At 39.3% G+C, this 12,297-nt stretch overlaps 1 protein-coding gene across 2 annotated transcripts in view; it reads right to left on the bottom strand.

The window, feature by feature from the left end:
- EDRF1 (erythroid differentiation regulatory factor 1) overlaps positions 1–12,297 on the bottom strand; it is a 44,055-nt gene that overhangs the window by 14,154 nt on the left and 17,604 nt on the right. For both annotated transcript variants that reach the window (XM_007964364.3, XM_007964365.3), the window contains 8 exons: positions 11,050–11,121; positions 10,578–10,728; positions 8,289–8,477; positions 7,744–7,944; positions 5,594–5,812; positions 2,936–3,159; positions 1,165–1,323; positions 842–991 (listed from right to left, as the gene is read on the bottom strand). In XM_007964364.3, coding sequence (XP_007962555.3) covers positions 842–991; positions 1,165–1,323; positions 2,936–3,159; positions 5,594–5,812; positions 7,744–7,944; positions 8,289–8,477; positions 10,578–10,728; positions 11,050–11,121 — 1,365 coding nt within the window. The remainder of the gene's footprint in view (positions 1–841; positions 992–1,164; positions 1,324–2,935; positions 3,160–5,593; positions 5,813–7,743; positions 7,945–8,288; positions 8,478–10,577; positions 10,729–11,049; positions 11,122–12,297) is intronic.

The following is a 12,297-nucleotide window of genomic DNA, read 5'->3' as shown; positions in this document are numbered from 1 at the left end:
TTTAAGTGGCACAGCACAAAAAAGGCACAGACACAGCAGAAATTTTCGGACAGCAGTTCACCTGAGTGGACGTCAAGGAAGACACACCAGGGAGGGGCACTCTGGAGGATTCCTCCATTCCTCGACCTCCAGACAAGGGACACAGGGGTTTCCTTTTATTCTGTAAACTGTACGTATGTTCCACATGTATTTTTTTTTTTTTTTTCGAGATGGAGTTTCGCTCGTGGTGCCCGGACTGGAGTGCAATGGTGCAATCTCAGCTCACCGCAACCTCTGCCTCCCGGGTTCAAGCGATTCTCCTGCCTCAGCCTCCTGAGTAGCGGGCATTACAGGCATGTGCCACCACACCTGGCTAATTTTGTATTTTTAGTAGAGATGGGGTTTCTCCACGTTGGTCAGGCTGGTCTCGAACTCTCGACCTCAGGTGATCCACCTGCCTCAGCCTCCCAAAGTGCTGGGATGACAGGTGTGAGCCACTGTGCCCTGCCTGTATTTTCATATATATACTCTATTTTACAATAAAAGATGGGAGACTAGTACTGTAAAATTGGCACTGAACCATTACTATAAAGCCTACCTACATTTTAAAAAACCGAAGTAACACACCCAGGCAAATAGGTAAGTTCACAAACTAAGACCCAATCAAGTACAGTAGAAAAAAATACATGGTATAGATTTTTGGTAAGAGGGAAAACCAGCTACACTACAAGTTTTTCTAAAGTAGCTAATTAATACAGATTGCATTTAAAATATATATGACCATGTTAAAAAAACAAAAACAAAAGCACCCAGAACACTTTTCAACTGATGTGGCACTGTACTTAACTTGGACTGACAATACCTGATTCCTCAGACAGCTGTGGTACATGGAGGCCAGCCTGTGATGGATGGTTGCAGCTCGATACTGACAAAGGGGCTGCCGAGCAGACATGGAATCCACATCGCAGTATTTCAGGGACTTCATCATGGCCTCACTGACTTCTTTTTCAATCTGTTTGTTTAGTTTTTTGAGGGTGGAGAAAAAAACAAGCTCATAATCTGACTGTAGGAGTTTTTAAAACGTTTAAATACTGTTTATTCAGGAAAAGACAAGAGATGCTAAATATTTGTTAAACAAGGGAATGAGACTGAGAACTTATTTTATAATCCAGCAAGTATTATCACCTGCTCCTGAGCTTTTCTAGATAATGGAGCATAATCTTGCTGTAGAGTTGCCATAGTAAAGTAAGTAGTGGACAATTCCCAGTTCACTGAATCCCAAACAGCTGGGTGTATGTCTCGTGTTCCCAATGACCTCAGCGCTTTCAAATAGTAATCAATAGCCTGCAAAGGAGAAAACAGTGTACATTTCCGACTCAGCTTAAACATATACCAATACTGCATTAAAATAAAACATACTTCATAACTATCCAGATGTTAATTTGGGGATAATTTATCAAGGGGCAATATTACGAGGAAATGAAAAAATAAGTCAGTGAAAATATTTCAATGAAGAAAGATATTCTGAGTAGACTGAAGACCACTCTGTTCCCATCTCAAGGTTATAAGAAGCCAATCTGTGGTGCTGCTTTCTGACTCAGGCTGAGCATGAGAATGTACTTGTTTCCTTTTTTTTTTTTTTCTTTCTAAATGAAAATTACAGTTTCTATAACTAGTAAATTAGATTAAAAACTTGCCAAATTTTACTGTAAAAAGAAGTATCTCCTCCTACCTTGTTACCCCAATCCTCAAATACATGGCCATTATATTGAAACCAAAAACAAAACCACACTTAATATCCCAGCAATAATTTCTACATTTCTGGTGTTCTTTTATTCACTCTTTTCTGTGTATATATAAATTTAAAAAAGAAAATCAAAAAAGGTCACTCATTTAAAAATTTATTATGCCACCAACATTCTTCACTAATGTCATTTAAATGGCTTCAATCACTCCATTATATGAGTGCTCATATCCTTGTACCCTCTGCAACAGTGGGTGTGATCAATTGTCCTAAAATTTGGCAATCTAATAAATAAAACTCAATTTTGAGGCCAGGAGTTTGAGACCAGCCTGGCCAACATGGCGAAACCTCATCTCCACTAAAAATATTATAATGCCAAAATGAGACAGACATGTTGGCACACGCCTGTAGTCTCAGTTACTCAGGAGCCTGAGGCATGAGGATCACTTGAATCTAGGAGGTAGAGGTTGCAGTGAGCTGAGATTGCGCCACTAAACCCCAGCCTGGGCAACGGAGTGAGACTCTGCCTCAAAAATAAATAAATAAAAATAAATTTTGAAAATTTTCTTTTATATATATTAGCCATTTACTTTTTTAAAAAATGTGTACATTTTCTGTTCAAGGTTATTTGCTCTTTTTTCTCTTTGGGTGTTTTCAATGATTCTTGTTTTTATATAGCAAGAGTGTATTAACCTCTCATCTGTTATAAGTATTTTCCCTAGATTATGATTTGCTTTCAATTTCACTTTCTGTTGTGCATTTTTAGATCTTTTTTACACATTTGTGCATTTTTAGAACTTTATTTTCACACATTTGAGTTTTTTCAACTTTTACCCAGGATTTCTGCTTACTGTGCCATGCTGGGAAAGTCCTTCCATAACCTATCATATAAGCCTCTACCTATATTTTCTTCTAGTACTTTTACAGTTTCACTTTCTCCATGTCAATCTTTAATCCATTTGATATTCATGCTCGTTGTACAAACAATTTGCAGAATCATCTTTTCCCTCCCAATTCCACATGTCATCTTCAACACTCAGTTCTTACTAGTCTTAGGCCAGGTTCCAAGTGTTTTCATGATCTGTCTAGTCTTGTGCCATTAGCAGAGTTTAATTATTTTTAGTTTTGTAATACTTTAGTGAAACAATGGAAAAATGTAAATAAATGACAGGTATGAATGGATGAGGCCCAACATGTAAGTGAATGTGTTACCTTATTATAATATAAGCCTTCTTCTGGTGAAAATTCACGTTTAAATTCATCACCTGCACCACAGTGCGCCTGTGCACAAATTCGCATGAGTCTTCCCGTGTTACATAATAAAAGGGCGGCATTTGTGGCATCCTCAATTGACTCAAAGTTGTGAATTCCCTTTTCAAAACAAGAAAAGCTTTTTTTCCACAACTGTTGCTCGGCAGCAGACACAGATTTGCTCACTTTACAGAGAAAGAAAGAAAACAACTGTGTAAGCAGACATTAGTGTAAACCCTAGCACTGTCTTAAGAGGAGGATGGCAGTGACAGGAGTGTGGTGGCGAGCCAGTCATCTGCAGTCAACCACGGCTCATTGCTCTCACCATGCCTGTTACATGAAGGTAAACGTGTCCCTCAGAGTTCATATGCTGAAGCCCTAACCCCTAGTTCCTTAGAATGTGACTAGATTTAGGACAGGTCCTTTAAAGATGTAATTAAGGTTAAATGAGACTGTAAGAGTGGGATCCTAATCCAGTATGACTGGTGTCCTTTTAAAAAGAGGGAGGGACTCCAGGGGTATGCACAGAGAGAAAGCCCTGTGTAGACACAGTGACAAGGCGGTTATCTGCAAGCCAAGGGAGAAGCATGAGAGGAATCCAACCCTGCTGCCACCTTGATCTTGAACTTCCAGTCTCCGGATCTATGAGACAATAAATTTCTCATTTACATCATCTAGTCTATGATATTTCATTACAGCAGCCCCAGCTGACTAATATAGCTTGATGAAGTCTCTCACCATCCTGCTCCGCCTCACCCAGGATGGGAACCATCCCTTTGTCCAGCACATTCATGCTGTATGCCTGGCCCGCCCATTAGTCACTTAGTAGCTGTCTGGGGTATCAGATCGACTGTTATGATATCGCTGTGCTTTTGTACAAGTAACCCTTCTTTTGACTTAATAATGTCCCAAAGCACCAGAGTAATGATGCTGCCATACTGTTTTAAATGCTGTTAATCTTTTACTTGCCTAATTTGTAAATTAAACTTCATCACAGCATGTATGTACAGGAAAAAGCACAGAAGAACTCTCCAGTTTCAGGCATCCACTGGGGATCTTGGAATGCATCCTCCAAGGATAAGTGGGGTCTACTGTACAACACTTAAGTATAACCCTCTTCACTATTAACCAAATGATATTCAAATAAGCAAAGAAAAACATCTGAGCAAAGTATCATTTTGTGAAGATCCAAAAGCGTGGTTCCCATGGAGTTTGAAGAGATTACAACCTGTGTTGTGTCCAATTTCCCTAGCTTCCTGACGACCACTTCCCAGGTTCCCTCACTGACTGTCCCTCCAGATGCACCTTAAATGCACAGGTTCTCCCACTAGCAAGGAACTCTTTGAGGGCAACATCTGTATCCCTAAGTGCCAAGCATTATTCACAGATCAACAGGCACACAGGCTGGGTGCAGTGGCTCATGCCTGTAATCCCAGAACTTTGGGAAGTCAAAGCATGAGGATTGCCTGAGGCCAGGAGTCCGAGATCAGCTTGGGCAACATAGCAAGATTTCATCTCTAAAAAAATTTTTAAAAATTGCTTGGGAGGCTGAGGTGAGAGGATTGCTTGAGCCGAGGAGTTCGAGGCTGCGGCAAGCTATGATCATGCCATTACAGTCTAGCCTGGGCGACAGAGTAAGACCCTGTCTCTTAAAAAACAAAAACAAAAACAAACAAAAAAAACCAAAAACCAAAACCAAAGGCCCACAGATGTTCAGCTTACCTGCTAACCTCAGTTCTACCTCAGCCCCTTTCTGTTCTCTCCCTGTGTCCAGCCTTTATATTCTCATCTATTCTCACAGCTTTAACTATTACCTTTACGTGAATGGCTCTCAGTCTGTCTCAATAGCCCTACAGCTCTTAGCACACTTCAAACTGACTACTAAATTATACCTTTCACATACACGTTCCATAGTGAACTCAAATTCAACATGGGCCCAAATGATTCACCATCTCACATCTTACTCCCACATCTTACTTACACCATCCCACATCTTACTACACCATCCCGCATCTTACTTACCCACTATCCCACATCTTCCTCACACAGGCCTCTTGCTCCCTCTAAACGTACACTTGCACCCTCTGAGATCCCTGGCTTCTTCCTAACACTGTCTCCTCAGTCTGGAGCACCCTCCTTTCCTCACATTTGCCAGCTGACACTACACACCCCGCACCACCCTGCTCAACGACACTTTCCCAAAATCCCTCTAACTTATGACCTTATGTCTTCTTTCCCCAGTCTCCCATTATACTTCATCTGTACTCATCCACAGTGTTGTGTTCCTATCCAGCTTCCCAACATGAAGAGAGGACCATATTTTAGCCAGTTCCATATCCAACATACAGCCTGGCACATGATTGGATGTCCCATTTGCTTCTAAATTGATCAGATGGACTGAGTACAAAAGTGAGAATGAAGAACATTGAAATAATTAATTCCAAGGGAAAAATCATGTTTTCCTAATTCTATTTCTTAAGAATAACAAGAGGTTCTCTAACAAAGCACCTCTTTATGACATAAAATCAAGTGCCACAGTTCTTTGCTTAACTCATACAAAATTAGCATAATTTTCTAAGAGAACAGGCAATAAAGAGAGGAATCTAAAGAAATACTCACCTACTCTCTCACTCTGTAATGCAGCAGCCTGATTCATGTAAAACACTCCAATTTCATTTCTAATGTTACCCATTCTCTTCAATACTTGTACATAGTGTTCTGGATTTTGGCTTTTCAAGTCACTAAATTGCAAGATTTCATTAGCAGCCTCATAACATTTACAACTAACAGAAAGTTGACTTTCTAAGTCTGTAGACAAATCAGTCGCCCATGCAAATCCTGAAAAGAAAAAAGGGATACATCAATGTGAGTCATGTGATTCCTTCTTCTTCAGTATCTACATGAGCCTGAGATTCTAATTTCTAAGTAATAAAAAATGCAATACGGTATAAGTATACTAAGATTCAATCAATACAACAATATTTAAGTTTCATAATAAAGATCTATTTATTTATAAAATTACATTTCTTGGGATATTAATGTTGGATAAAAATATTTTCCTGCCTATGAACATCACACAATTCCTGTGATCCAGGTTTTCCCAGGTACGCTTGTTTATTAGGGCAGACCTAAAGTTGTCCACTAATACAAAGTTGTTATTTTTAATTAACGGAAATAGTTCTTGAAATAATGTGTCAATATTAACTTTAAGTCACTGAAGAAGCTGCTACAGAAGCCCTCAGAAGATTAAAAATGCCATCCAAGTGGGAACTGGAGTTAAAAGAAGTATTTAACTGAAATTGCTATGATGGGAGTAGTAAAAATACACTGAGGACTTTCCTACTATAGCTATAAAAAAATGATTATTTGAGAAAGACGGAGAGAGGGGAAGAAAGGGCAAAAACACTAGAAAATAAGACATTTTTCCCTCTCCCCCAGTACACTCCTCCAGCTGTGAGTTGTCTGAAACTCTGGAAGACAAACATCAAGTAATATTTAGTATAACAATTTAAAAGCATAATAAAACAACCCCATGAGACATTACAGAAGCACCTTCAGAGGACTCATCTTTTACTTCGTTCGCTGTCTTAATGGCAGCATGCTCACACAACTGTGCTGAGGTAAGAGGGAGGGATAGCGCTGCTGCGGATCGGATTACTCTATTTCCCAGTTTTAAAGCCTGATAATTCCAAACACAGTGACATATTCAGTAAGACGCTGGCTATGAACTAATGTTAAAAACAACGATCACTTTATTTCGGCCCTGAGGAATCATCCAGAAGGTAATGAACCACCTTCATCAACTGTTATACCTTTCAAAAGGAAACCCATGGCTTTGTTAGCTGCCTACAAGTGTTACCTAGAAGAACCTCATGAAAAGAAGAGTGTAAAAAGCTGACACAAGGCCGGGCGCATTGGCTCATGCCTGTAATCCCAGCACTTTGGGAGGCCAAGGCGGGAGGATCGCTTGAGTTGAGGAGTTTGAGACCAGTCTGGGGCAACATGGTGAAACCCTGTCTCTAATAAAAATACAAAAATTAGCCAGGTGTGGTGGCGCATGTACTAGTCCCAGCTACTTGGGAGACTGAGATGGGAGGATCACTTGAACCCAGTGGGTAGAGGTTGCAGTGAGCCAAGATTGCCCCCCTGCGCTCCAGCCTCCTGGGCAGCAGAGCAAGACTGTGTCTCAAAAAAAAAAAAAAAAAAAAAAAAAGGAAAAAGGTTGACACACAACTGTCTTTATATCTTACTTTATAGTTAGTTCTAGTTATATAAACAGTAATTATAAAATACTTAAAAACCATTTTATACAAATACACAAGATTATGTTTAATTTTAAAATTAAGGAACAAATAAAACAGTAGGCCAGGCACAGTGGCTCAAACCTATAATCCCAGCACCTTGGGAGGCCAAGGTGGGCGATCACCTGAGGCCAGGAGTACGAGACCAGCCTGACCAAGACGAAGAAACCCTGTCTCTACTAAAAATACAAAATTAGCCAGGCATGGTGGCGCATGCCTGTAATTCCAGCTAGCTGGTAGACTGAGGCAGGAGAATCGCTTGAACCTGGGAGGCAGAGGTTGCAGTGAGCCAAGATTGCACCATTGCACTCCAGCTTAGGCAACAAGAGTGAAACTCCGTCTCAATAAATAAATAAATACAAAGCAAATATCAAAACTCTAATATTTCTGTCCCTTTTCTGAATACTCAAGCATGAGCTAGACTGCATAGTCCCACCATGAACCACGTGGTCCAAGTCTGTCGCACACCTTGGCAACTGGACTCTCTGTGAAGGCTATGCAGGATCTCCTGGTCTTCTTTTGTTTGGTAATGAAACTCTTCAAGGTGTGCTGCTCTATTATTTGCATTCTGGGCCAGCATTAGTTGGATATCACCACAAAGTGTCAAATATTGAGAGAGAAACAGCAGCACTTCGGAAAGCATATTGGTGCAGAGGCAGCAATAAGTATCTGTTTAGAAAGGGCGGGAAGAAGAAAAAACACAAATGCAGAAACAATTAATGACCACAGGAAATATGAAGAAACTGTGTTATCAGCAGAACACTTTGTACCACTGTAGCTATTGCTTATTTTATGTCCAATAATACATATTACGGCTTCATGTATTTCAAAGCAGAGACGTTAAACCATTGAGCAGAAACTAAAATAGAAGGTAACACACACAGGATTGGAAAGAGTCATTTTAAAATAAAGATATACAAAAGAAACAGGAGCAAACTTCCACTGTGATTCAGATGCCTTCTCTGTTCTCCCTTCCCAGAGCCTATTAAACATATTCATGTACTGTGGCTTACCATGGCTTTGCAAAGCTAATTTAATGTATCGTAATGCTCTTCCATATTTCTGAAGACTCATGGCAGCATCAGACAAAACATAATAGGCCTTCGACGACTTGAGAATCAGCTGAAGTTTCATTTTATGTTGCCAAGAGCCAGGGATCATTCCAGATTGACTGGAATAATTGCCCTTCTGAAGGGAGCCCACTGTGACATGGAGAGAAAAAAAAAGACAGCACATTTGACTGTAAGTCTCACGCACAAAAAATATTTTCTGTTTCTTGATAGAAACACTCTAGACTTAGGTGCTATTGTGACAAAACTGGTAAATATTATGCTTTACTGCTTAAATACACTGGAGTAAAACGGCTGTGTTAAAAGACTCTCACTTGGGAGTTCCAAGGCCTTCTGCTTCCCTGACATCGGCAACTCTGTCATTCTCTTCCAGTGTCACTGACATAGCTAACCTCATGAGTGACACCTGTCTCCTTTCTCCAATCTATGTGTCAACCTGTCAGTTTACCTTCCTAAAGCACAGCTTAGATCATTGTGAAAGCCTGTCCTCAAACATGAAAAAGGCTTCTTCCCACTTAGCTTAGCCTAAACTAGTTGCATGTTTCTCAGTCTCACTTCCTACTTGTCCATCCTACTACCCGTCAGCCAATGTTAAGTTACTACTTGTCACCTATAAAGATGCCTGCTTTTCCTATCTCCTATCTTAGTTTACTGTTTCCTCTATCACAAATACTCTTTATTTAAAGTCCAACCCATCACTACCTTCTTTATACTCAACAAATGATCATTTTTGTGGCAAGTACTGTGCCAGGCACTGGAAACTGGGACATGAAGTTATATGGCCTCTATGCTTGATAACATAAACCACAACAAACTATGTAAAGTGTAATTAACAGAGAAAGAACAAAATACTGTGGAACATTTTGCTCCACAAATAACAAAAACGCACCCCCCCCTTCCCCCAGCTTGAAGGTTTCTCATTTTTTAATCAGCTAGAACCCAAGTCTTTCAAGGCGATGAAAGATACTTAGTCTTCATTATGGTTTGATGTGTGTATGAATTTCTTTCCTCTGCTGATATAAGCATCATCTGTGAGTAAGAGGCATTGTGAGAAACTAAAATTAAGTAAGATGAAGTTCTTGTTCACAACTGTGTTTGTGTGTGCATGTGTGTGTAAAACCATTTAACGCAGGAACTCTGACATAAGGCAGGCTCACGGACAAAGTGGTCAGAGAATCAAGTAATTCTGATGGAGAACAGAGGGAAGCATGGAGATTCTGAGCTTGAGCAGGATTTTCAACAGGGGAGACAGAGGAGGAGGAAGAGACAGAAAAGGCATTTCAGAAAAAAAGAACGGCAAAAGTCCTGGTGTCATCTCCTTACTGCCTGTAGGCTGAAGCCTGGCATACAAGCAGGACTACATAAATGCTGGGGAAATAAATCTATTCCTCTCCTACCTCCACCATGTTTGTTCAGGAAAAGACGGGTCCAGAAAGCACTTCTTCCACTGTGATTCAAACGTATTTCAAACATACAGGCTTTCTACATTTCTTTCTTTCTTTCTTTCTTTTTTTTTTTTTTTTAACAATTGAAACTGATTTAAAAGGGGGAAAGAAATAAGGTTGGAAAAAGAAATACAACTTAGGTTAAAATAAAGAAGAAATTCACAGCTTCTGCTTCAAAGTCCATATGTTCTTCATGATGATATATTCCTGAAGAACAAACTAGAGAATTTAAAAGTGACATTTGTAGCTTATTCAAGTGCTGTGCAGTAACAACAGCCTACGCTTCTATAGTGCTTATTATGTACACTGTTCTGAGCACTTCACATATATTAACCATTTAATCATTCTAACAACCCTTTAAAGAAGCCATTATTATCGTTTCTATTTTGAAAGAGATAAAAAGTGACTCAAAGAAGTGGAACAACTTGCCCTAGCAAAGCCAAGATATGAAGTTAGGCAGTTGGGCTCCTAAGTCTGTGGCACCTACACACTCCAGTGCTTTTACTGAAGCAGCAATTTCTGAGAACTCCACCGGGCTGAGGCATTAGTTCCTCACTGTGGGTAACGAGAAGATGCAGGCTCCTTATGTTCTTATTAGAAATGTCCATGAAACATCAAAAATATCCTTTTTATATTTCAAATGAAACAACACTACCCCTACTTCCAGTTCACACATCCTTTTCTCAATGCCTTGCAATGAATGTCTTAATTGACATAAGTCTGCTGTTGATAAAGAACCAGTATATTATTCTATTGAAGGCCTTATTTGCACATCAATTCAACTTACTTTTGTCCAAAAACAAGGCCATCTGCTTCTCTAGCCCCTCGGGACCCCCTCTTGTGGATTCGTCTTCATATTTTAACGGGATTGGAGTGCTGGGGTCAGCTGCTGGGAGGTCGCTTTCTTTTTTGATGCTGCTATCGACAGATTTTAAACCCTTCAAAAAAAGGAAAAGCATTCACTATATACCTAACTTCAGGTCAACTGAAAACTAAATATAAGACAGTATCTGGACTACTGAATACGTTTAGTAATTTAATTTAGTAATTTAGAAATTTCCGTCTCAGAAACAGACTTTTAAAAACTTTGATCTGAAATATTTCGGAAAAAACGAATCTGATTATCACTTTATGCTTAAGGAAAAAAAAAATTGCAGCAGAACACAATTCGGAATAACATTTAGACACCAACAAACAAGTGTATTTTGCACATCAAGTACCAACTTTACTGAAAAAGTGAAGACTAAACTTAAACTTACCTCTAGAACATAGCTCAGCACAAGTCTACAGCGCTCTTCCGTGTCATGGCAAACTGGAAATGCACAACTGGGCTTGAGGAACAAAGATGTAAAATTATCAATACACTACCAATGTATTAAGGTCAACATATTGTTTTTGTTGAAGATTAAATTACTGCAAGCATTATCAACAAAAATCTTGCTTAAAAAGATCTTACAACATATATGTTGCTTTAAGTACTTACAATTTTAAATATAATTCTATTATGACAAAAAAGCAAGAACTAGAGTAGTAATGTTTTAGACAAATATAGACCTCATTTAGTAGGTCAGCTCCACTCATAATTAGCACCAATACTAGGCAAAACACAATTAACAATTAGCATCAATAGAAATAACAAGTTTCACCAATATTCTTGTTAATTTATTTGTTTAATTAGGGAGCAAAACCAGCTAGCAACCTCCAACTAAGAAGGATATTATGTGTACGGGCTTCTGTGAAGCATTTCATTTCGCTGAATCCCGTGGGGTTGGAATGACTGTTCTCATTGCACAGAAGAGAAGTAAGCACAGACAGTTCAGCAATTTGTCTGAGGACACGGTGAGTGAGTGGGGAGCTGGGACTCTGGAGCTCATGCTGACTGTCCATACTGCAAAGTCATTCAATAAGGATAAGGAAAGGCCAACTAAAGACATGTTTATATGAATACTAAGACTGCATTTTTTGAGTGCTTCAGATACTAACAGAAAGTGCTATCTGTGAAAAATAGTGACACTAACTCATTACATTTTTAATTATTACCTAATTGTTCCGTTAAGTCCACGGCCTAGTGTTACAATGCAGTATTCCATATACATGTAACTTTTGCAATCAGTGATTATAACCAGAACATTTTTTCACTCCACTGTGGAAGTTCAAGCTGAAAGTGAACTAAAATTTAGATGGACAGTTAATGACTTTTTCCTGCAGTCATTGAGTCAAATATTTACTGAGCACCCATAATGTGTTCTAGACATTGGAGATAGAGTGTCTGTACCTGCAGGGAACTTACATTCTAGTGAAGCAAGACAAACATAAAAATACGAACTTCAGGAACAGATAGGCTCCTTGAAGGACAAAAAAGTAGAGCCTGCTTTGCCAGAGTGGTCAGGGAACATCTTCCTGAAGAGGCAACATTTCAGTCAACACTTAAGCCTTAAAAAAGGCAGCCATGAACAGACCTAGGGTAGGTACATTCCAAACAGAAGCAACAGCAAATACAAAGGCCC

This window comes from Chlorocebus sabaeus, chromosome 9, assembly GCF_047675955.1.
Source record: "Chlorocebus sabaeus isolate Y175 chromosome 9, mChlSab1.0.hap1, whole genome shotgun sequence".
Classification (NCBI taxonomy): Eukaryota; Metazoa; Chordata; class Mammalia; order Primates; family Cercopithecidae; genus Chlorocebus; species Chlorocebus sabaeus.
The sequence above is the reverse complement of the archived record's forward strand: the minus strand, read 5'-3'. Positions and strand labels throughout refer to the sequence as shown.